At 43.5% G+C, this 26,215-nt stretch overlaps 2 protein-coding genes and 1 pseudogene across 2 annotated transcripts in view; all 3 read left to right on the plus strand.

Moving 5' to 3' along the window:
- Nucleotides 1-12,698, plus strand: part of LOC130136164 (disease resistance protein L6-like) — a 35,950-nt gene extending 23,252 nt beyond the window's left edge. Inside the window, exon 2 of the mRNA XM_056306294.1 lies at nt 12,599-12,698. The gene's annotated coding sequence lies outside the window, so the exon portion shown is untranslated. The remainder of the gene's footprint in view (nt 1-12,598) is intronic.
- On the plus strand, nt 355-6,522 carry LOC130136165 (disease resistance protein L6-like; annotated as a pseudogene).
- On the plus strand, nt 11,427-19,098 carry LOC115664149 (disease resistance protein L6-like). The gene is made up of 7 exons (XM_056306277.1): nt 11,427-12,460; nt 12,699-12,747; nt 12,989-13,524; nt 13,772-13,823; nt 14,322-15,428; nt 15,576-15,821; nt 16,283-19,098. The coding sequence occupies exons 1-7, from the start codon at nt 11,442-11,444 to the stop codon at nt 17,885-17,887; spliced, it is 4,614 nt and encodes a 1,537-aa protein (XP_056162252.1). The 5' UTR covers nt 11,427-11,441; the 3' UTR covers nt 17,888-19,098.
- Nucleotides 19,099-26,215: the final 7,117 nt, after the last annotated feature.

The raw sequence follows: 26,215 nt of genomic DNA on the forward strand, positions 1-26,215 counted from the left end.
TAATTTCCTAAAAAAATCCTAACTTTAAGTTAAATATTAATTTTATCTCGAATTTTTTTTAAAAAAAATTCAAGCTTTTACTCTGATCCCGAATTTGCTCACGGATCCAAAAATCGCAACAAGTTTCTTCAAAATTATTAATATCAAGGCCAGTTAGAAATTTATTATTGTGAGTTGCGTCTTCATTAATACTCTAGAACAACAACAGTCTCGTGTGGACATATATGAGATTATAGTGAAAATTGAGGACTTTTAAATAAAAAGAAACTTCAGGACAAAATTGAAAGTAGACCTAAAATTTAGGATTTTTTTAGGGAATTAATCTTTTTGATCCATTTTTAATCCCCTTTCGCTTGACTTTTCAACTCTTGCATCTTCCACTGGCATTGACTTGGCGAGTCTTGCATCTTCCCCTGGCCTTCACTTCTGATCAATTTTTTATCTGATATCCTAAGATCCAACTTCGGGAGGTGATTCAAATGGAGCGAGAGATATCTTGCCGTAGCATCGACAGTGAGCGAGAGAGGGAGGCGACGGCCCCCAGCTCGTCTGTGAGAAAGCTGGTTAGTTCCGCTTCCCCGTGTTTGTGCGTTTCTTTCGTTCTTTTGATTTTTTGGGTGATGTCTGTGTGAGGATGAGGACTGTTGATTCAGCTGGTATATGCTCAGAGCTGCATCTTCGGTGCAAACGTTATCTTTGGACTGCAATAAAGGATAACATTTCTTGATCTTGATTTGGTATTCAAATCGGTTAGATCTCATATCCTTTTCAGAACATCGTCAATGAGCCTAGATCGGATGGGATCAACTCTTTTTCTTTCCTTTTCTTTTGGTTTTTTTTTGTACTTTCTAAAGCAACTTCATTGTCTCAGATCAGAACATCCTAGTCAAGGCCTTTATGCCTCCACTTTTTGCTTTTGTTACTCTGCCGAAATTATCCAGAACGAAGTGGCAACTTGTGATAGAGTTCGCCTTTTTCATTTTACAGGGGTTGGTCTCTTCACCGCCTTCTCCGTCCCCGCTGTCGCTGTCCTCTCCGTCGCCGCGGCCACCCCCTCCATCCCTGCCTCCGCCCTCGCTGCCTCCGTCATCATCGCGGCCGCCGTCAGCCATCTCTACCTCATCAAGAAACAATTACGAAGTGTTCTTGAGTTTTAGAGGTCCCGATACTCGCAAGGGATTTGCAGATTGCCTCTACACCAGCCTGATTAATGCAAGGATCATTGTCTTTAGAGACGATAATGAACTTCATCCTGGAGATAATATCCCTGATGCATTGGTTCAATCCATAAAGCAATCCAAGATATGAATACCCATTATCTCCAAGGATTATGCATCCAGTAAGAGTTGTCTCATGGAATTGGCACAAATGGTGGAATGCAACGAAGCAGACGCTCAACTGATCGTGCCCATTTTCTATGATATTGACCCTGCTGATTTAAAATACCAACGTGGATGTGTTGGGGAGTCCTTCAGTAAGCACGAGAGCCGTGGAATTGACCGCGAGGTCATTAAAAAATGGAAGGAGGCTCTCGAAAAGATTACTGTGACGAAGGGTCATGACCTGCAGAATACAGAAATTAAGTAATCATCTTTTTACTGTCCTTTTAATTTTATTAGCTTTATCTTTATGAGAATTTTGCCAAGCACAATGTTTTTGAAATCATTAATTGGATGGGACTGGATTTTTTTTTGATAATGTGGTAAATGTGCTTTCCGTGTCCTTCTTGTTGCCCACTGCATCGTCCTTGTTGGTCAATTTAGTACGGTTTAACTGGATAATTTCCTTCGTAATTTTCGTGGACTGTTATTAATTATTTTGTAATCTCATCATGATTCCTTATTTTCATCATCACATTTGGCAGTCATGGTGCACTCATAAAGAAAGTTGTTTCGGATATTCTGGAGTGGTTGAAGAAGAATGATTTAGATGTGACTGACGGTTTAGTGGGCATGGAACCCCGCGTACGGGAGGTTATGAAAACGCTTGGTGTCATCTATGTCAATGGGCCGGCAACCGGAGTATATGACAAAGATGTACGTGTACTTGGGATATGCGGCATGCCAGGGATTGGCAAGACTACCCTTGCAAAGGTTGTGTACAACAAAATCCATAGTCTCTTTCAACGTTGTAATTTTCTTTCAAATATTCACGAAAATGTTGCATTTAATGGACTCATGGGCCTCCAAGAACAGTTAATCTCAGACCTCTGAAGGCAAGAGTTTACAAGGCTAGAAACTCTTGACAAAAAAACTGAAGCCATAAAAATTTCATTGAGAGGAATGAAAGTTCTCATTCTCCTTGATGACGTGCATCATTTTGACCAAATCAAGCATTTAGTTGGGGATCTAAGTTGGTTCGACCCAGGAAGCAGGATTCTCATGACAGTTGGAAATAGTAATGTTCTTGATGGTTACGGAAATGGAGTGGCTTATAAGTATGAGGTTGGAGAAATGGGGCCTCCTCAAGCTCTTAAACTTTTCCACATACATGCTTTTCGTGAGTATACTCGCAAAGATGAGGATGAGCATGATTCTCTGTCCAAAGTCATTGTTGACATTATTGGAGGTATTCCATTTGCTATTGAAGTAACGGCTTCATTCTTGCATAAGAATAAAGGGGAAAGACAAATATGGCAACATACATTGGATACCTTAAGAAGGAGGCCAGAAGATAAAGTCCAAAAAGTGATCCAGTTCAGCTATGACTCTTTGCATGAAGAGACGAAAGAGATTTCTCGATATAGCATGTTTTTTCATTGGAACGGATCACAGAATTCCCCCGTACATGTGGTGTGCATGTAACTATGATCCAAGAGGAATCATGATTCTCTGTGACATGGGTTTAGTCAAAATAGGAGAAAACAATGAATTATGGATGCATAATCTACTAAGAGAGTTTGGCAGGGAAACTGTTAGGAAGCAAGATTGTCATGAGCCTCGAAACCGAAATAGGTTATGGAATCACATTGATGCACTTTCCACGCTTAATGGAGAGCAGGTATACTTTTCAAGCATAAGATCTTTTAGTTTAAACACAGTCAACAATCTTTGAAGATACTTCCTTTCCTTAATTTTTCTTTCCTAAAATGAAGCGTGAATGGCTATATTTCATTTCCCTTTCTACTTATTCAGTTCCCTCGATTTGCAGAGTCCTAGTAAGGTGGAAGCCCTTGGTCTCACATTTGACGAGGGACAAAGTGAATGTTTTAGACGTGAAAGATTTAGCCATCTAGGGCGCTTGAGGTTCTTGAGATTGGACAGGGCTACTATTAGAGGGAGTTCTTGGGATGTATTCGGCTATCTAGGGCGCTTGCGTTTGCAGATATTGGACCCGGCCACTGTTGGAGGGAGTTCTCAGAATGTTCTTTCAAATTTAAGGTGGCTTGATTGCCAAGGGTGCAGTCAGATCTCTGAACTACTTATTTTCCATTTAGAGAAACTGGTCGTTCTTGATCTATCTCGCAGTAAAGTCACTGGAGGTTCACAAGTATGGGAACAAATCCTGAAGGTAAAGTGCATATTTGTCTATGTATCCTGGGATTATTAGGATAGCTAGCACCAACTGAGCCTATTCTGTCCACTTTTCTCGCAGAAGGCAAAGGAATTGAAAGTTTTGGACCTCAGTAGCTGTCGTGACCTGAATGCTTTTCCAGACTTCCGTGCTTCGATGTACTTAGAGAGATTAGTCCTGGAACGTTGTTCGGCACTATCCCAAATTGGTCCATTGATAAGTAATCTAAAGAACTTAGTCTACTTAAATCTTAAGTTCTGCAGATTCGTCAGCTACTTGCCGCAAGAACTGTGTCATATGAAAGATTTGGAAGAACTTCTGATTGATGGAACTGCCATTAAAAGGATTGATTTCGAACTAGCCTCCATGAAGAAACTTAAGATTCTGAGCGCTTGCCAATGTGGAAGTTTGGCTCATGTGTCACCCTCTATTGGTCACTTGGAATCTCTTGAGCATCTTCGACTGGATGGTGCCGCTATTGAACGCCTACCAGAATCTATTAAGTCCTTAAAGAAACTTCGGAGCCTGCTTCTAGGAAATTGTCAGAATTTACTTGACCTTCCTGGTTCCATTGGGAATCTTGAGTCACTGGAAGTCATGGATCTATCCAGCACCAAGATTGCTAGTTTACCTAGGTCCGTCAAGCATTTGAAAAATTTGAAATTGCTGAAGATGGAGAATACACACTTAGAAAAATTCCCCAAAGATATAAAAAATCTAGAAAAGCTGGAAGAGATAGATCTTTCAAAATGCTGGAATCTGAGGGGGTGGATTATCTGGGATGTTAGAGGATTATCCTCTTTGAAAATCTTGAGATTATCATCTACCAAGATTTCTGGCCTACCCTGGACCCTTCCATTGCTCTCTGATCTCCAACAACTAGATTTAAGTGAATGTGACCAACTTTGGGATTTGCAAAGACTTCCATCTGGTTTAAGCATTCTTCGCTGGGGATCCAAAAAAATGCAGACGGTGCCAGACCTTTCTTTCTTAAGAAACTTGAAAGAGCTGTACTTGGGTGATAACTTTGATCCTACTGATCCAATGCAGAGTTCTTCGTCTTCCTCTGAGCCACCAGAAATTGGATGGTTAACAAGACTAGCGAATCTAGAAATCTTGGAGTTGTGCCTCTCAAACATCACCAAGCTACCTGAACATTTTAATAAACTTCAACTTAGAAAACTTGTTTTGCACCACGCAAAATTGCGTGACCTCGGAGAGCTACCCTCTAGCTTATCGGTATTGTGCCTCCAGCGCTGTGTGATTCAATATTCACAATTTTCTACGGTGAGAGGTCTATCTGAATTAGAACTTGAAAACTGTCTCCTGGCAGAGACTGTCAGTCTTGATAATTTGAGGCGGTTGGAACTTCTGAAAATATCCCACTGCTATGTTCGAACACTTGATGGGCTGGAAAATTTGCCTCGTTTTAGAAGGCTCACTTTAGACGACTGCCCTTCATTGACCGGATTACCTGATCGTACAAATCGTGCATTCGAAATCGATGGGTATAGTTTCCCAGAAGAACAAATAGTCGGCAGTTATGTTGCTCGCACCTAGGGTCAGAATATTGTGGGAATGCTTCAAGAATGATTCTGACTTATGAGTGAAGATCTTGCTGCACAACGGATCTTCTGTCTATCTTCAATGACAAGTCGGAGGCTTTTCTGGAAGGTAAATATTACTACTTTTTGCTTTCCTCGACTTGAACATCTGTACAACTACGTGATGCACCGGTTGGTCTTCTTCTCTTTCGGCTAAGACGCTGCGTGCATTCAAATTTCTGTGCAGTGTCCTCTCCACCTCGTGTGGGCTTGGAACTTCTCTGTTGGAAGGCCCGACCTTGTGGGTTTGGACAGGCAAGTTTGTGCTTTGAAATCTTCTACTAGCTTTTGATCCTAATTTCTCAATTCTTTTATTTTTTTTATTCTTTTAGTGAAAACGCATAAACGGTAACTGGATCACAGAACCAACATAAAACTTACAAAAAAAAAGATTGTTATTAGATAATTCAATTTGCCAGTGCTTTGTGCATGAAATCATGAAACATTCTTGGCATTTTAATTTCTTTATTGTTCGCTCGTTTTTGTCATTCAGAAGAAGTTTGTGACAGATTTACTAGCAATTTACCGGGTGGGCTGGGATGGATACTCAATATCAGAATGATGATTGGGCAAAGACTACTTGGTGGAGGAGGAGAGATGGCTGGCTCTTTTGTTTGAATGGGAGATTTGTAGCCTTGAAGTCCGGGGGATGCACGGGGAGAAGATAAGCCGATGGGACTCGAGTGCGGATGCATGGAGTCGCATACTGCTCCTTCCTTTTTGGGCTGAGGCTTGAAAGATTGACAGGGGAGTTGCAGCTGCAGTGTTGCAGAGTTTTAACTCTCAATCTGGGACGATGTCGGTAACTTAAAAGTAGCAATAATAGCACATTTCCCCTACCCGTGTGTCGGTGTTGCAACGAGCATCAAATGGGTAATCATTGTCTCATATCTGTTCTAATCAGTACACCGATCCCAAGTCTGTATTCTGCAACTTCCATCGGGCACTGCATTTTTCCATCAAACGTTGTTTTGCTTCATTATCCGCTGTGCTCGTGCTCTCTTATTCGAAGGCTTATTATGCGACGGTCATACCATGTTCGCACTTCCACAGGCCAAAATAATTCGTTCGTGTTTCTCAAAAAGGATTGTCCACCATAAAAGCTTATTATACTACATTTGGCCATGTGGTAAGGAGAAGAACCCACATGCTTGTGTTCTATGATATCATTTTCTCTGTTTTTTTTTTTCTTTGCTACCGAAAACGGTGATTCGTGGATGATTTTCCTGAGGAAGCCTCCAAGGTGTAACTGGAACTAGAATACATCATAGGGTCATCTTGTCATCTTAGACTTCTGCTCTAATGAGGACTGTACATGTAGACGATAACTAGATATAGAGAAAGTGAAAAGACATGGGAACTCTTCTTGTAGGAGAGAGGAAATGCAGAGTGCTTTCAGGTATCCTTTCGAATATGTTGTTTGATATGGATTTCGATTATGGATATTTACTGTGTCGCGAAAATATTGGAACATCTTGAATATTACCATCTGTCCGTCATCATTAAGAGACTTTTGGCCTCGGAGACACCTTAAATATTTTTGCGTTCCCTGCGAGCAACAGCCTTTGGCCGCCGAGAACACTGTCTGTCAAGACAGCCTTTGGCCGCGCAAACTCCTCCAAATTGTCTGAGTGACTGTAGTTTGGCTTTTGGCTCTGCTCAGAGCGACGAATATGTGCATGGAATCTCCACAGGGTCGAAATAACTCCGCCAGTAAACCTTGCTAGCAGTAATAAAATATTTAATCGCGAACAATTCGTTGAGAACATCTCCGGCAAGAGGGCATTGGACCGTGACGATGTTCGTTTCATATTATTTTGAACTCATGAGCAAGAGCGAGTGTTGCGATTAGGAAAAAAATGGACTTCTTGTGTAGGATGCTTTCGTTCAGGTGCAGCGCAGTAAGAATAACCCTAAAAGTAGGTTGTAGAACCATTTCTCCGAGACCATGTGGGGAGTGTTCTCTGAGGGCTTTTGCGTCATGAATGCTGAATTCTTATTGAAAGCTGTGTACGGTGAGAGTCGATTTGATTGCTGTTGCCCCGATCTTCGTTGAATCAGACAATTGGTTTTTTGGCCTTTTCTTATTATATATTGATTTTCTTTCGTGTTATTTCATAGCATGTTGTCTGTTAATTGCTTCGCCGAGGCAGCATTTCTCCGAGACTATGTTGAATTCTAATCTCACAATACCCCTCCATCTCGTCTTTCTCTGCCCACTCTTTGGTTTGCACCTCTACATATCACAGACCGGAGGTTTTCAAGGTGCAATGTTCACTAGTCGGGGTTGAACTAAGCACATGTTCATTTGTGACTCGAGAGGATCACCAAGAGGACCGCGCGTGTTGTGGAATGGAAATGTGGATGTGGAGGTACAAGTCCTGGCATCGGATAGTGCTCGTAACAAGGCTAGTCCTAGTCCTAAACCCTGATAAGTCTTAAACGGGTCTTTTGATGATTAGTACATAGATGTGCTGGTAGACAAAAATGACAAGAAATGCATTCAGATTAAAGTTACCTCATGCTCCTATGGATCGCCAGAATTGTCTGCATTTGTGGCATCATATGGAGAACTCAAATGCACCTTCAAACCCAGCCTAGGCCGTGGCTGGAGATTTTAAAGAATTGTTGTATCATTGGGAGAAGAAAGGGAGGAGAGGTGCACAAACTTTCGTCTGGATATTGTCAGACAGTTCTCAGATAATTGTCAATAATGGACTTAGAGAGTGAGGTATGCTGCTTCGGGTGGTTGAATATTAGGGATGGGTTGGCAAATGTTCGAGAATGAATCAATCGGGCAGTGGTGAACGTAGAATAGGAAAACCTCCCTCCCAAACGCTGAAATCCGAGCTCTTCCTACAGTGGGCTCCAATCATAGCCCTCTAACTAACTCGCTCTATGGAAACAACCAAGAGGAAAGAGCGGTTTCAGTTTGAAGAGTTATGGCAGGAACATGATGATTGTCCAAGCTTGATAGCAAAGAAACGGAGTGATACTACTGATTCTTCCAACGACATCCGTGATAAATTACAAGAGTTTCCTTGGCACTGACATCCTGGAGTAAGAAGAAGTTCAAGAATGCTAGGAAGGAGATGGAAAGCTTACAAAAACAGCTTACTCAGTTGGTAAGCAACAGAGCAGGCCAGCTTGATAGGGCAAGACCGAAATCTATTCAAGCAAGAATCGACTTGCTTCGGAGGCAAGAGGAGCAGTATTGGCATTTGAGGTCTAGGTTTTGATAGCTGAAATTGAGTGATCACCGTAGCAAATTCTTCCATGCTTGAGCTATCTGAAGATTTCTCTATCACAAGACACTGAAGGGACTTGGTGTGTTATGCCTGAACGACCAAAAGAAATAATAACCGAGTTCTTCAGTGACTTGTTCTCGACATAAGGTTACAGAAATTTTGACGCAATTATAGATCAATGCCCTCAGGTGGTATCAATTGAGATGAATGCGGGACTCATCGGACCTCTGTTGATGGAAAAGATCCGATATTTGGGATTGGATCGACAAAAGCACCCGACGGAATGAATGGATTGTTCTACCGAAGAAATAGGGAGACTAAAAGTTATTTTCACATGGGCAGTTTGATATCTTAGATTGAACCAAACCCAGATCACATTAGTTCTCATAGTGCCACCGTGGAATGCATAACTCAATATCGCCAAATTAGCCTATGCAACTTTGCTTATAAAGTGATAGCAAAAGTATTACTGACCGATAAAAAACCATTAATGCCTCAATTGATTTATCCGGTGTAAGGCGCCTTTGTTCCGGGGCGTGAAATTCAAAATAATTTTTTGTTGTGCATGACGCGTTGCATCGTTTACGAAGAAGGTGAAGGAAGATGAAATTTGTTGCTGTGCTCGAAATTAGACACGAGGCCTATGGTCATGTGGAGTGGGACTTTGCAAGGGCTTATTTGATGAAAGCTAGGATTCTGCTCTATACGGTTCTACTGGATCACGCATTCCGTGACTGGTGTTTCTTTCGGTGTTGAGTTAAATGGAGAACTACTCCCGTATTTCATACATTGCGAGGTTTACGACAAGATGATCCATTGTCTACTCATCCGTTTATTCTAGTTGCAGAATCCCTATCGATCTTAATCATAGGTTGGCTCAGAGTAATAAAATTGACCTCGGATTGCCCTGTTTTGTCCCATTTATTGTTTGCCAATGGCTTGATCTTCTTCCTTGAGAGATCTATCGGAAAATGTTAGGAGCTATTGCACTTTTTGAATCGATATTGTTATGCATCTGCACAAGCAATAAACCTAAACAAATCTGGGGTTCTCTTAATTAAGGCTTGTCCAGAGAGTCATCAGATAAATATTGTAGAAACTCTCGGAGTACCGCTTTTACGAGGTGCAGGAGGATATTTAGGTGTGCCATAGCAAGTTAAGCAGTGTTTTGTTTCAAACTACCAATATCTGTCTGTGGAATTATTGAAAAGAAGATTACGAATTACTGGTGGTCCTCTGCAGAAGGCATAAATGGAGTCCATTCGAGAAGCCGGAAAGTTACGATGATATCTCCGAGCATTTTCCTGAACACGTTGCCCACAAGATTTTGGCAATTTCTTTATGTTCGAATGCAATTGAAGATGGCCAAATTTGGCCCTTGAATTGAATAGGAAAATTCAGTGTAAAAAGTGGGGAAAATGACACAAATGATCAATTAACTTTGGCTCAAGGTGCAAAGTCATTCCTAAACTTTTAATTTGTTTAATGTGACCCTTTAACTTTGGTCTAATGTGCAATATCATTCTTTAACTTTTAATTTGTTCAATGCGATCCCTAATTTTTTATAAATGTTTAATCTAATCCCTAAATTTTATGAAAACATATAATTTTATCCTTTCATTAATTCAAATTTACGGAATTTACCGATTTAGTTTATAATCCGATATGTTTGAACTGTAAAAAAAAAATCACACATGATTATTCACGTAAGATAATCAACTTAAATTATAATATAATAATCTTTTTAATTTGTTCAATTTGATGACGTGGATTATTAAATCTTGATTTGAGTTGAATATCTTATGTTGATAATTCATGTGTAACTTTATTTTTTTTTTCACCATTTCAACTTGTCGGATTGGAAATCAAATGAACAAATTCCGTTAACTTGAATTAATAGAAGGATAAAATTGGATATTTTTGTATAATTTATGGATTAGATTGAACATTTACCAAAAGTTAGGGTTCGCATTGAACAAGTTAAAAATTCAGGGATGACATTATACATTGGGTTAAAATTCATGAACCATTTGTGTCATTTTTCCTAAAAGAAGGCTATGGATCAAGACCTTATGGAGTGTTTTATGGGGCAACTCAAGACACAACCAAAGATTAAGTTTTTCCTACAAACTCTACTTTAGAACGCATAGCCAGCAGAAGAGATTTACTGTTGAAAGATGTTGCCAATATGTACTCTTCCATTTTGTCAATGAAAGCTAAGATTACCATTAAAAAAAAAAAAGAAGCTCTTCCAAACTCGTAAAATCTTGTGTTAATGCCACTGTCTCTCGTTTCCTGTTTATTATACATTCACATATTCTACGAGATAAAGAGGGTTTAGATGTATGTCTGAATATCGGCACGAGTGTTCGGAGCGAGGAAGGACGATTTATCTCATCTCGGAAAGAGAGAGTTTCGACATGATCCATGCGGTGCTAGATCCAAGCACAAAAGGGATAGGGAGAGCGTGTTTGCGATGACGCCGAGATCATGGGCGCCGGCGGTGGCACTGCTGAGGCCGCGTCTACAGCTTCCAGCGTTCCACCAACGTGCTCCTCTCTCTCTGTTTCACTTGGCCTATTCCTTTCTATTTTTCCAGACACCCTCTTTCTACTTTGAAGAAGCAATAGTTTTGTTCTATAATATATTTTGTGAGCTTATCTCCACGTCGGATGTCACATGGATGTCACATGGATGGACGGAGGAAATATTCTCTACGAAATTAATCGAAGAGAAAATTAAAACCCGCGGTAGCGTAACCATGGAAAGAAACGAATAATGTAAATGGGAAATTTCACCTCATCGATGACTCAAGCAGCTCTAGAATGGCATAATTGTCTTTTCGCCGCTTTCTTTTACCCCTCATCGACGACGACTCAAGAACCAATGGGGAAAAAGAAAAACATAAAATAAACGGGGGAAATTCCACCTCATCCCTGTGCTCAAGCAGCTCGAGGATGGCGGAATCGTCTTTTCACCGCCGAATGTTTTTCGCCTTTCTACGGCGGGCGATGATCAACAGACGAAAACAGGGCGCAGGAAGAAGAGAAGGAAGAGAAACTCCGTGGACGCGGACATGGAGAGCCCCGGAACTGACCGTCCGTCGGAGGTCGAGACTTTGCCGGAATTTCCCGCTGAAAGTTTTTGCCTTTCAGGGCCGCCCATCTCTTCCTCCTCCACCTTCTGCTCCAACACCGTTCCCGAGATGGAGAAAGAAGGAAAAAGTTTGCTTGTTGATCTTTCTCTCTCTCCCCCATCCATGCCCGAGACCGGAACCGCCGCGACGACCGCAGATCCGATCCCCACGACGCGGAATACCCCGGACTCCGCCCGGGAGCACCTGTTCCGCGGCGTCCGGAAGCGGCCCTGGGGCAGATACGCCGCCGAGATCCGAGACCCGGGGAAGAAGAGTCGAATGTGGCTCGGCACCTTCGATACCGCCGAGGAAGCAGCCCGCGCCTACGACGCGGCCGCCCGCGAGCTCCGCGGCCCCAAGGCCAAGACCAACTTCCCCCTCCACCGGCTCACCGGCTCGCCCCAGGTCGCTTGCCATCCTTCTCATTCTGATCCTGCAATGAAGAAGGCGGTGTACTCAGCAGATGAAGCAGCGACTGGCAGAGACGCCGCCTCGGGTAGCAGCGACTGCGACGATGTGTACCTGAGTTTCAGAGGAGCCGACACTCGCTCTGTATTCGTGGACTTCCTGTACCAGAGCTTGGTTGATGCTGGAATCCGCGTCTTCATAGACGCCGACGATGAACTTCGACTCGGCGATGAAGCTGCCCGGCATCTTCTGAGAGCAATCGACGGCGCGAAAATCTGCATCCCCATCTTCTCCAAAAACTACGCTACCAGTACGTGGTATCTCCGGCAGCTTGCGGCAATGGTGGAAAGCAAGGTCAAATCGGGTGGTGGGAAAATGATCATCCCCATATTCTACGACGTGGAACCTCGTGATGTTAGGCTTGAAACCCCTCGGTACCGCGATGCACTAGTGGGGCTCGAGAGGATATTCGGGTTCGAGCAAGTAAGGGCGTGGGAAGGTGCTCTTAAAGAGGTTGCTTCATTACGCGGATGGGAAACGGGATCTAGCAGGTGAAAGGCCCAGAATTTATGACAGGAGGGTTTGCAACTCACGAATCGTTTTCTAGAATAGCAATGCTAAACTCCAATAGAACAATGTGACTCCTTCGCGCATTAAGTAGAAATAAACTTTAAATAGTTGATCCGCAGTTTCAATAGGATTGATTATTCCTTTGTCATATAGTATCAGCCCAAATGTTAAAACCCGCGCCCTTTCTTTTCTAACTGAAACGGCTTACTTCTGTTGCAGGCCGTCTCACATTGTCAGAGAAGTCACAGGAATCGTGATCAATCTGAAGGTAAACCATGTACACGTGAATAATCTCTTAAGTAGCTCTTATTTCTAATTATCAGTAGTTGATCATGGGAATTGCTTGAATATATTTCCTTGGTGGAGTGTTCACCTTACGTATGAGATGTAAGACTATGCACGCTCGTCTTATATATCGGAGATTCATGGCATGTGAAACAAAATTTGCCTTAGAGGTCCGGACACGGAAGGAATTAGTCATGATTATTTTATGGTTTTTGTATCTCTAGAGGGATTGGGATAATATCGCAATGAAGAAGGGGAAGGACTCAGCAGATGCAGAAGCAAAGGGCGGAGACGTCGCCTTGGGTACCGACTATGCCGATGTGTATTTGAGTTTCAGAGGAGCCGACACTCGCTCTGTGTTCGTCGACTTCCTTTGCCATAGCTTGGCTGATGGCGGAATCTGCTTCTTCAAAGACAACGAAGATCTTCCACCCGGTGGAGATATTGGCCAGGAGCTGCTGAGAGCAATCGACAGAGCCAAGATCTACATCCCCATCTTCTCCAGAAGCTACGCTTACAGTGCGTGGTGTCTCCGGGAGCTTGCGGCAATGGTGAAGAACAACGATAAGTCGGATGGCAGGAAAACGATCATCCCCGTATTCTACGATGTGGAACCTCAGGATGTTAAGCTTAAAACCCGTCTGTACCACGATGCCCTATTGGAGCACAGGGTTGGATACGGGTCCAAGGAAGTAAGTGCGTGGGAAGAAGCTCTTGCAGAGGTTGGTTCATTACGTGGATGGGACACGAGATCTAGCAGGTAAAAGGGCCAGATGTTATTACAGGAAGGCTTGCAACTCATGAATCATTTTCTAGAATAGCAATGCTAAACTCCAATAGAACAAACTGATTTCTTTGTTTTTGATGTTGCACTTTAAGTAGAAAGAAACTTCAAATAGTTGATCCGCAGTTCAATAGGAGTGGTTGTTGCTTTGTCAGATACTAATTTTCAAATGTTAAACTCGCGGCCTTTCTTTTCTAACTGAAACAGTTCACTTCTGCTGCAGGCCGTCTCACATTATCAGACAAGTAGTTGAAGATATCGTGGTAATGCTGAAGGTAAACTGTGTGCATGCGAATAAACTCATGTGACTCTCGGTTCTAATCGTCAGTAGTTGATCACGGAAATTGCTCGAGTATATTTCCTTGGTAGAGCGTTCAGCTTAATTATGAGATGTAAGACTATTCACACTAGTCCTATATGTAGGAGTATGCATGGCATGGCAAACAACCTTACCTTAGAGATCCAGTAATGGAAGTAATCAGTCATGATTTTTGATGATTTTTTTTTTTATCTCTAGAGAGATTGGGATAATATTGCAAATGGAGTTTAATCATCCGAAGGTTGATTACATTCCATTCAATGCTATATCCTAACTTGTTGAACGGTCGAAGTGTTGTATCAACGTAGGTGGGATCATTTACTAGGATATGGGTAGTGGTTTTCTGTGTTGTTTCTGAAGTGCAGCAAGAAACAAAAGGAAAATCAAGTACAATTGTTTCACTTTTTCACTTCCCGCAGCAGCTTTCTTGTTTACAATTTTTTTGCTATTGTAGGAGGTTCGAGAGAAAGACGAAGCAAAAGAACCAGTGGTACTTATTGGCAACTCATATAGGGAGAGCGCACATGTCGCTATCGAATATCCCGTGGGAGTTAACAGACAAGTGGAGGAAATGATGGATTTACTTGATTTAGAAGTCAGTGATGTACGAATAGTTGGAATCTGGGGGAAGGGTGGGGTCGGCAAGACGACTCTTGCCAAGGTCATTTATGAGCAAATTTCCTCTCAGTTCGACAGTTGTAGTTTCCTTGCAGATATTGGGGCAACAGCGAAACAACTTGGAGGTGTTCGGCTTTTGCAAAGCAAGTTGATGTCTGATATCCTAAACCGAGAATATGAAGTTGATCAAGTTGCGAAAGGAATCGATTTTTTTAAAGGAATATTACGGAATTTGAAAGTCCTAATTGTTCTGGATGATGTGGTGGCACGGTCACATCTCCATGAAATTGTTGGAGAGAAGCTTGATTGGTTTGGTTATGGATCTAGGATAATTGTCACCACCAGTATCGTGTCTGTTATTCCAGAGTTCATATCTCGAGGGTTGGCTTATGTTTACGGTATCAACGTGATGAATAATGATCAAGCTCTTGAGCTTTTCAGAAAGCATGCACTGCGAAGAAATCTTTCAGTTCCAGCTTTTGATGAAATTGCAAAGGGTATAGTCAACTCTGTGAATGGGATCCCATTACTTATCGAAGTAATTGGTTCACTTTTGTCCAGAAAAGTAGTAGAAGAATGGACTGCACTTAAGGAGCTAATTTTGCAATTTGGCCTGGATATTGAAAAGATTTTGAAAGTTAGTTATGAAGAATTGAGCAAAGAGCAAAGAGAGATATTTCTTGATATTGCATGCCTCCCTGCTGATGTGGATTGTCGAATTGCTTCATTTATGTGGCATAATCCAAAATTTCCCCCCTTCGACGGAGTTGCTGCACTCCATGTCATGTCCCTGGTAAAAATTGGAAAAAATCATGAACTAGGGATGCACAGGTTGTTAAGGGAGTTTGGCCAACAAATCATACGAAAAGAGGATGATCTAGATCCAGGAACGCGAGGCAGGTTATGTAATTTGGAATTGGCCTGGAATACAGAGAAGACGGAGGTACAGTATCTTGTGTAATTCTATAGCGGAATGTGTGCCTTACCCTGTTCTCGAGCCTTGGAGTGTTGAGAATTTGTCCTTTCTCTTTAATGTTGACTTATTTGGCTCTTCTCATTTTTTCTCCACTTGATACTTTTTCCATTATAGGGGACAGGCCACCTCAACTTTGTTGCAGAAGATTTTAAGGGCATGCCAAACATAAGGTTTCTTATCTTGGATTGTGCAAAAGTTGCTGGTGATTTTGCCGATGTTCTTCCAAATTTAAAGTGGCTCCAGTGGCAAGGATGCACCAGAGATTTTGAAGCTACTAATTTTCATGTCGAGAAATTAGTCGTTCTTGATCTTTCATGGAGCAAAGTCACTGAAGATTGGGGAGGCTGGAGTGAAATCAAGGTAGATTAAGCTTTGTTTATTTCATTAAAATGTTTCCCTGATGAATAAGTTTTCAGCAGAAAGCTCTTTATGAAGACTGATTTAAGATGCGACACTTTCCGGCATATGGAATGTAAGAACTGAATATTACTTTTGAAATACTTAAGGAAATAATTGGTTGCCTGCCAACAACAATTAGAGGTTGTGTGGACGATGGTGGTGGTGGAATCTTAGGTTGAGTGAGTTAAGGGGAATGATTTTGTGGTTGTTGAAAGGGCAAGTCATTCTTCAGAATCTAAATAAGCATCTTCTTTGACTATGAAAACATTTTCAATGAGAAATCTTCCTGAACTATGCCAGGATTGTAAGATTGGAAAACATATTTTCGAAAATTGTTTTTCTTCAAAACACAGAGCCTCAGACTTTATTTCCTTTAAAGATTTGTTCAGAGTAGGAGTAATGTTTGTGTGTTATTTTTGCAGATGCCACAGTTAAAAGTCTTGAATCTTACTGGTTGTGCTGACCTATTGATAAGCCCTGACTTGTCCTCTTTCCCAGACTTGGAGATATTGATTCTCGAACGATGTTCTCGACTAATCAAGTTAGACCCTTCCATCCGTCATCTAAAACGCTTAACTTCCTTAAATTTGAGGTTCTGCGATGAACTCAATATGTTGCCAATTGAACTGGGTCACATGAAAGCTCTCAAGGAGCTCCATATTGATGGGACTTCGGTACAAGAAATTCCTGTGTCAATGGGTTACATGGAGAAACTTGAGGTTTTTAGTGCCTCCAACTGTCTCCAACTAAGTCGCCTGCCTGATTCAGTTCGTGGCTTGACAGCTCTTTTAGAACTCTCACTGGAAAAAGCAAAAATTACTCGAATCCCTGCCTCAGTTGAAAAGCTGGGGAAACTTCGGATCCTGTCTCTGAAGGATTGTCGTTGGATAGGAAGACTTTCGGATTCAATTTGCAATTTGGGAAACTCATTAGAGGAGTTGGATATAACAGGGACAGGCATATCTGAATTGCCCAATTTAATTACTTGCTTGGGGCGTTTAAAAGTGTTAAAAATGGATTCTTGCTTCATTGGAGAATTGCCTAGAGAAATTGGAAATTTGGTCAACCTTGAAGAGTTACATGCTTCCCATTGTAGGAGTTTGAAGGGAGCCGTTCCAACTGCTATTAAGAGTCTAGATCGTCTGAGGATACTGAGATTGGGACATTCCAGTATTTCTGGCATTCCTTCGGAAATTGGAAGTCTTTCTTGTCTTCAGACTCTTGATTTACTTTGGTGCAACGAGATTCAAGCGCTGCCGGAGCTTCCCTCCAGTTTAACTTGTCTACGTGTGAGTTCTGAAAGGATGGAGGCCTTGCCAGATCTGAAAGATTTAGTGAAGTTGGAGGAGATATGTCTGGGTGATAAAGATCCTAAGGAACTCATACATCCCTCAACACGGATGGAGCCAAAATCCAGATCGAATGATCTCTTAGTTGTGCCCATAGTACTTCCAAAACTGAAGATGTTAGAGTTGTCTCATTCTCGAGTCAGTGAACTGCAACTTGGACATGGTTCCCTTTCATGTACACATCTTAAGAAGCTAGTTCTATCTGGTGTGAATCTTGAAAATGTGCCGGAACTTCCCTCGTCATTGTCCGTTTTATCTATTCGACGATGTTCATCTTGGAGACAATTGCCAGCAGTTCACCATCTGAAAAAACTATCAGAACTAAATCTCATTGAATCTGCGGTAGAAGAGATTAAGGGGCTTCAAGGACTAATTGCTCTGGAAATCTTGAATATAACGCGCTGTGAAATACGTAATCTCACTGGGCTTGGCCAATTAACAGATTTACGAAGTTTGATTTTGTCGGACTGTGATTCACTTGGTGGATTGCCCAATATATCAAACTTGAAGATGTTGAATGTCCTAGTTGTCCAAAGATGCAGGATGATTTCTGATATTGAAGGCCTCATGGAGTTAACCTCCTTGGAAGTGCTGCATGTTAGTGAATGCGAGGCAGAAAGCACACAGCAAGTACAGGATGCATTAAAGCTCGCGATGGAGCGTTCAATAAACAGTTGAGGTCCTGTGCTCCTGGAGTGGACATTCAGTTATTTACGTGGCTCTTCGGACACAATCAAAACCATACAGCTGTGGAGGGTGACATCATTGAAGTCCACTGCAAAATTGAGTGGCAAACTGGTGCCACAGTTGCTGGAGCTGCAATTTGAAAATTTGACACCAATAGTTTTTTGAGTCCTCCATCTATCAAAAGTGGAACCAAGTGCCATAAACAAGCGTCCTTGCACGACCTCTCAGGTCATCAGATCCTCATATTCCTTCCTCTCTCACCAATCCATCCAGTCTTTCTCATTCAACTGGCGACTTAGTCATTTCCTGTAAATTTGGATTGATCTAACTCCAAAGATATCTGGATAATCTGGAGGCACTGCAAGGAATTTTCTTGTCTCAAAGGCATCTCCAATTCTTAGACGGTATACATAAGCACAATTTAGGGGCACGGTTGGTAGCTCTCACATGTGAACGAACCCCCCACACAGCTGGTTGTCTGGCATGTCATGCAGGAGATGTAGATACAATTACTGCATTATACTGCATTTAGTGCAAGACATGCTTGGGCAAGGTAACAATACCGAATGAGAGATTTATCATCACAAATAGGTGTCTATAGTACCCAAATTTACAATTCATTTGACTGTAAGAAGTTCACCTCTTTTGCTCAAGCTCAGAGAGTAGTTAAGGAAAGCACCCATTTACCGATGTTTTACTCCTCACCTGCGGAGAAAGACTATGAGCCTTGTATGTTTCATACAGACTCTTCTTCATGGAATTGTTTCTTAGGTTCAGATTAATCTGAGAGGCAACACTATACAGATTTTAGTCTTTAAACTAGCCCAGAGTGCATGAGTTTATTACAGTTGGGGAACTCGAAATCATCAGTTCCATTGTCCTGGGACTCACATTTGTATCGAGAACATTTCAATTGTTTTCTTGCTGATGTAATGCGTATGACACACCCCAGATGACATGGATGCCCCTCTACTCAAATGAAAGCATCCTCACAATAACTACCAAGAGGGACATTTATCTCAAAACAGATGGCACAGAGGGCAAGCTGGTTAGAAAGGATCCAGTAATGATTGTAAGTGGTTATTGATTTGGGCTTCTTATTTCATCTTGGTTTAAGATCATAAATAGGTTGTTTTTAGGTAATGTTTGTTCAGCTTGAGCTTTATGAGTTGGTATTGGACATCAGTGCACAGTATTGTTGACCCTAGGTCTGCTTCTGCCCTTTAACCTAATATGGCTTATCCCAATCCAATCATTTCTGAGTGCCCGCTGTTTTTGGCAGAATCTTTTGTAATTTGACTCCGTGAGTAAATATGAATGGAGAGAGTGAATGGAGAGCAGGGAATTCTAGTATATTCTCGTTCAGAGCGGGAAGCGTGCGTTGAGCTCGAAATTATCAGTTCCATTTTCCTGGGACTCACATTTTTATCTAGAACATTTCAATCGTTTTTTTTTTGCTGATGTAATGCGTATGACACACCCCAGATGACATGGATGCCCCTCTACTCAAATGAAAGCATTGACACAATAACTACCAAAAGGGACATCTATCTCAAAACACAGATGGCAGAGAGGGCAAGCTGGATAGAAAGGATCTAGTAATGATTGTACGTGGTTATTGATTTTGGCATCTTCATCTTGGTTTAAGATCACAAATAGGTTGTTTTAGGTGACTTTTGTTCAGCTTGAGCTTTTTGCGTTGGTATGGGACATCGGTGCACAATTCTGTTGATCCTTGGTCAACTTCTCACCTTTAACCTAATATGGCTTATCCCAATCCAATCATTTATGAGTGCCTGCTGTTTTTAGCAGAATCATTTGTTATTCGACTCCTTGAGTAAATGTGAATGGAGAGCAGAGAATTCTAGTATCCAGGTTCAGAGCGGGAAGCGTGCGTTGAGCCTGCGAGGGAAAGGTGTTCTATGAAAGGAAGAGCTTGCCGGGTTAAGTTTGGCTTGCGGCTACAGGGAATTCAGAACAGACGAAATCTGAATGGAAGTTGGTGACTGGAAGATCTCATGGGTTTGTGCTGGGGGGACAAGAGTAGACATATCATCAGCAGCTTCTCGCCTGTTATTAGGGAAGAAGCTTCAGCATAATGTAGCAGCCTAGGAGCACATGGTGGAACTGGCGTTTTAGGTCAATGGTTTATGTATATGTAAATACCATATGGAGATGGAACTTTCAGGTAGGTTTTCACTGGCCAGTGGGCAGAGAGAGAGAGAGAGAGAGAGAGAGAGCATAACATATGGCTAATTTAATGAAAAATTTGGTCCTTGAAGTTCTTCCCAACCTTTCAAATTATAGCAGAAATACACAAATCTTGGATGTCTTTGACAAATATGGTATCAGTTTGTTTACCATTTCAAAATCCCTACTGATGCGGAGAGTTTCAAATCATTAAAGGCTTGTTTGGTTATCGGGAGTAAAACCAGCTGGGTGAAATTATGATCATGATTCTCTTTCTTGCCAATGCTTGGTGAATTAGAATGAGATGGAATGAAAATGAAACTTGAGAAAGAAAATTGTTTCATCATTGCATTTTCATTACTATGGAGGAAGGTGGGGTGGGTATAAGTGAGAAGAAGTGGATAATGGATCATTAGCCAATGCCTTTTTTCTCTAGTTCGACACGCTGTGGATGACAGCAGGCAGCTCTCCGTACCTCCTCCTCTGGCACCTTAACGAGCAGAAGCTAAATGTGCGTCTTCCAGAGCCACTCTGTCGTGTCTCTCCCGGATCTCTTTCCATTGATCTGAAGAATACTTCTCTGCTCGACCTTTCACCTTCTCTTTGCTCAATCCAAGAATGTCGGCTTTGAACACATGTACGGTCGGAGTCTCCTCCCAATCGATGAAAACTTGCATGAACGACATCACCGCGGAGCCACTTTTGGCTTTCGAGTCTTGTCTTTGAGATCGACCTCGCCGAGATGGTGCAATGTTATACTACCTTTGAAATGAATAAATATGATTTATAGAAACTTCTGTCTATTGATTAATATAAGAAAATTTGTAAATTGTGTTATTATACTAAAATAAAAAAATGTTTTTTAAGTACAAATGAGTTACAATTAAATAATAAAATAACAAAGAGAGAGGACGGGATGGATTGTATGTATCCGTAGGGACTAGTCAAGCTGCAATATTTGGATACTCCTTGTTATTAAAAAAAAAGAAAAAAAAGAATAATGGGCAATAAATTAGTGCATATATACTCCTTGCCGCTGCCGCCCACCAGTGCCGGAAAATGCTAGCGAGGGTTGGTTATGGTCGGCAACCCTCACTAACACCAGGCGAGGGTCGCCGCTAGCAGGGATTGGTCGCCAATGGTGGCCCTCAGCTAGATTTGGGTGAGGGTCGGTGACCTTGGCCCGATTTAGGCGAGGGTTGTCGGTCACTGGCCGGGGCCCGGCGACCCCTACAGGCCATCCCCCATCCTCGCCGGTCCTTTCCGGTGATGGTGGGGCAGCAGTGACAAGGGCTTCACCGCCTGGTGTGACATCCCGAATTTCGGCCCATAGTTGGGATTTATAAAACGTGTAATTCGTCAGTGTGCTTATAGTAAAAATTTCGCCCGGGAACTGATCACTCCCGGTTATTATTTTAAAATTGAGATTTCACTAGAATCGCACTCGATCGAATTTGGCCGTTATTTAGAGCCCAAACTTTGGTGTCGAATTTCTTGGAGTTTCGGGACGAATTTAATTGGACGGTGTTGATATGATTGTGGCCAGTCTCGAGATTACCTGGGATATGTGAAAAGTGAATTTTTGACCGGGTGCGGATTTGGACTAGTAAACCTCTCTCGTAATGTGTTTTGGGTTATTTTCTTTTGGCCATTTTTCTTAAAATATCAATTAGGATTTTTGTGGATCGTTAGATCGTTTTCGAGTTCGATCGTAGGCAATTGGATCGCGACGATGACGTTTTACTTTGTGGCTCTCTCTCTCTCTCTCTCTCTCTCTCTCTCCGGTCACCTCCCCCTGCGCACATCTGTGCCCTTTTTCCCCTAGTCAGGCCTATCCATGCTCCTCTCTCTCTCTTCCTTTTCTTCTTTTTCTTTTTCATCTTTTTCTTCTTCTTCTTCCCCGCTGGCGCTCTTGCTTCCCCGTTCTTGCTGCTCGACACTACTCGCCGCGTCGGACCAAAGCCACCATCGCCCATCGCCGCCCGCCTTGCGCCGCTGTCGCCCGACCGAGCCGCGCCGACGCTGGCCGGCCCTCGCTCACTGCCGCCGGGCCTCGCCGCTCGCGCTACACGCGAGCAAAGAACTTGCCGCTCGCGTCCGCCGCGGCTCGGCGTTGCCCACCCGTCCGCTGCCTGTCCTCCATTGCCCGGCCACCCGCGGCGCCGCTGTGCCGCCTCCGACCGCCGCGTGACCTCCCTCTCTTCCCCTATTTCTATCTCCCCGCGCCTTCCCCCTGTTTCGGCCCTTGGCTTCGCCGCCGCGAGCCGCCGCTCCAACCGCCGCCGCTTCGCCACCCAGTCTCTCCCCTTAGCCACCTCTGCGGCCCTGCCGCTCCCCCTTGGCCGCCACCACCTCCATTCCCCTGTTTTTCTTCCTCCCCGACGCCTCCCCTGTTTTGGGTTCTCCCGGCGCCGCCTCACCCAACCGCCGCGCATCGCTAGTTCCTGGTCGCGCCGCCGCTCCATCCCGCCACCACCCCGGCCCCAGGCGACCTTGCCGGCTACTTGCGGCCGCCGTGCTCGCGGAACAGCTAGCAACCGGCGCCATCGCCGTTAGCTGATCGTGGCCGAGCAGCTGAGCCGGCCAGCAAAGTGGCCGAGCTCGCCTGTGCCACCGCCCGGCACCTCGCCGTCCGGCTCGACGCCTTGCCCGTCCCGGCTCGCCCGTGCGCCCCGGCACGCTGTTCGGCCACCGCGCCGCGCGCTGAGGCACGCAGATCGGCCACCGTGCTCGTGTTGGCCGGCCAACGCACCGGTTGGCCCGCGCCCGCGCCTAGTTTGTCACTGTTCACCCAGGCCATTTTAGGCTCGAGCCGATTTTCTCCTGGCCAAAACCAAGTAAATGACCTCCTATTCCTTATTTAGTACTATGGGTATTTTTAGACTTGTTTAGGATGTGCTTGGTACCGGGTTAGGAATTAAATTAGGCGTGGGCTAATTTGACTGATTGTGCTCAATTTGTAAATTATTGTGGCGGTAATTGTGTGGCTAATTTAGTGATTGACTGAGATAAATAGCATGACTGAATTGTCGTGACGCTTGTGGGTGAATTGGATTAATTGAATGTGTTGACTTGAATGTCGGAATCGTGAGCTTGTGATTTGAAATTGGGATGATTGTGGGTGCATATTTGTGGCTATTGTGGTGAGTCAATGATTGGCTTATCGTGGCGGTTGTGAGTGGAATTGATAGCTGAATGTGACCGACTTGAAGGTCGGGTTGGTGGAATATTGTGGTGAGCATGCCTTGAGTTTGATTGGAACGACTTGTGAGAATTTCGAATTGTGTTGTGGTGCATGTGCATGAGATAAGCTCGGATTGATCGGAGGGCTACGGAGTTGGGACGTGTTGACGGCGGTCCATGTGAAGGCATGAATGGCCGGTGTGCCAAATGGATGCGGGCTTGAGACGTGTTGACGGTGGCCCGTTAAGGGTGTGTTGGACCGGGACGTGTTTACGTCGGTCATTAGAATTGAGCCCGGATTGATCGGAGGGCTACGGACTTGGGACGTGTTGACGGTGGTCCGTGTGAAAGCATGAATGGCCGGTGTGCCAATTGAGCCTGAGGCGTATTTACGCGGGCTGTGAGATTAGGCTTGAGGCGCAGTGGCGCGGGCAATGAGAATGGACCTGAGGCGCAGTGGCGCGGGTCGTGCGAAAGATGTTCGGCCATGCATGCAAATTGAAAGTGATTGAATTGACTAGTTGAGTGTGACTGAATTGGCTGGTTGAGTGTGTGATTGAATTGACTGATTGAGTGTGACTGAATTGGCTGGTTGAGTGTGTGATTGAATTGACTGGTTGAATGTGTGGTTGAATTAGTAAGATGGATTGCGTGCAAGTGTGGTCAGCGTTTGAGCAATTGCGATGTGTTATTTAATTATTATTATTGCATTATCACGTGACGACTAACGTGCAGAGTTTACATGGGCTTGATGGCAAGGTAAGTATAATGATGCGAATTTTATATGTTATGGGGTAAATTTCATATACGACTTGTCTGAGTACGCATTGGCCTATGTGGGGTATAGGGGGTTGCTTATTGAGACTCGTTCTCACGGTTATTATATAACCATTTCAGATCCGCGACCATGAGTGATTGGAGACGCTGCAAGGGTATCTCGGAGATCGAGGACTGGTTAAGTACCCGGTATTTTGAGTTCCCCTTTTTGTAGAGGAGTTAAGTTTGTGAACTATTGTCTCTTTTGAGGAATGTGGTTATGTTGTTGTGGCCTAGCTTGGGATTGTCTTTTTGTGAGCGTTGTATGTATCTGCCAAGAGTAGGAATTACAGTTATTGTTTCGTGCTACTGCTACCCCTTGTCTTTATTATTTGTCTGGGTTGTTTCTATTTGTTTCCGCGCGTGCCTAATCTCTGATGTTTGGGTTGGGTCGGCGACGTGCCTGGGACGTCGCATTCAATGATCGACCATCGAGGGGTGTCGCGAGCCCGTTAGGGTTCGGGGCGTGACATCCCGGTTGATTTGGTATCAGAGCAAGGTCAGCTCGAACCAAGATGGTCGAAGCCTGGAGTGATAAGGAGTGATGACTTTGGGGTAGCCAGTTAGGGAGACTTGTTGGCCATGCGTTACCCAAACTGTTTGATTATGATTGCTGAGTGATTTTTATGCAATATTACGTGAGATGCAAGTGCGTCCGGACTTGAGGTAAGTGCACGAACCCTATTGGTTGTGGTTGGGTGTTGTTTGTGATTGACTATCTGCTAATTAAATTGTGGTGATTCACTGTCTAGGGCTTGTGACTGGTATAGTTGGCCTAGGTCTTTAATTCCCGAGGGGAATTATAGCAGGTAAGTGGGTGGTGTGAACCCTGTGAGTATGAGTAGTCGAGGAAGAGGTCGAGGTCGTGTAGGTCCGCAAGTTGGAGTTGCAGAGGATCCCATAATGAATGGAATTTTGAGGGCACTCGAGGAAGTTGGAATTTTAATGGGAAGGTAGACTGAGGAGCGAAGTGCGACTGTTGCTACTGATGTTGAGGCCGATGTTGCCACCGCTAATGGAAATGACGTTAATCATGGGCATAATGGAAATGTCGGGAATCAAGGTCAATGGCAAGTTAATGCAGTCAGATAGATGCGTCAGCTGGTTAGAAAATTTTTGAAATTTAAACCTGCAAGGTTCGATGGGAAAAGTGACCCTGAGGCTACATCACTTTGGATATAAGAGTTGGAAAAGGGCTTTGAAGTATTGGAGTGCTTTGGTCGAGGCTTTCAATGGGAAGTACTTTTCGAAGAGTGTACGAGAACAGAAAAAGACAGAGTTTCTTCGGTTTCGCTAAAATCGGATGTCAGTCGATCAGTACGAGGTCAAGTTTGTAAGGTTGTCAAAGTACACACCAAGGATGGTCAAGGACCATGTGGATAGGACAAGGAGGTTTCGGGATGGATTGGAATCGGAATTCCGCAATCAGTTAGTACTTTTGAGTTTTAAGGGATTACAATGAGTTGTACGAGAGAGCTCTATGGTTGACATGGATATGAGTGAAAGGGCTGCCATTTCTGGATCGCGGTATGCGCCGGCTAGGGACAATAGGAACTTTGGAAAGAAGCCTATGACAGAGAATCGAAGATTTGTCCCTCTAGTAAGAAAGAACTCTGGAAAGCCGAATTACTACTCCAATGCCGCATGTCGGTCTTGTGGAAAGAGGCATAGGAATGGCCATTGCCAAGGTAGAAGTGGAGCATGTTGTGGATGTGGACAGCAAGGTCACCAAGTGGGAAATTGCTGAACCGACAGGGTAGACCACTAATGCAATCGCAGCAACCGCAGGTAAGACATTAAGCGAGGGCTGCCTCGCAGATTAATCAGAATCGGCTAAGGATGTAAGGAAAAGTGTATGTTGTGGCTGAGAAGGAAGTGAAGGATGTGCCTTAAAAGTCTAGATGAGTTATGAGATGATATTGGGTGCAATAGGAGATGATTTTGAAGTTATCGCTTGAGTAGTCATGAAAGACTTATAATCAATTTTATGGTGAATAGGCGCAATCGGTTTAAGGATTTATGGATTACTGATGATATTCTTGGACGGGTTTGGAAGGATGAGTGTTGCTTGGAAATTTCAAATTTTGTAAAGAACCGATGTGATTTGTTTTTGGGAGACTGTTGGATTGA

This window comes from Syzygium oleosum, unplaced genomic scaffold (assembly GCF_021117445.2).
Source record: "Syzygium oleosum isolate NSW1041296 unplaced genomic scaffold, Sole_v2.1 Sole_v2.42, whole genome shotgun sequence".
In the NCBI taxonomy this organism is placed as follows: Eukaryota; Viridiplantae; Streptophyta; class Magnoliopsida; order Myrtales; family Myrtaceae; genus Syzygium; species Syzygium oleosum.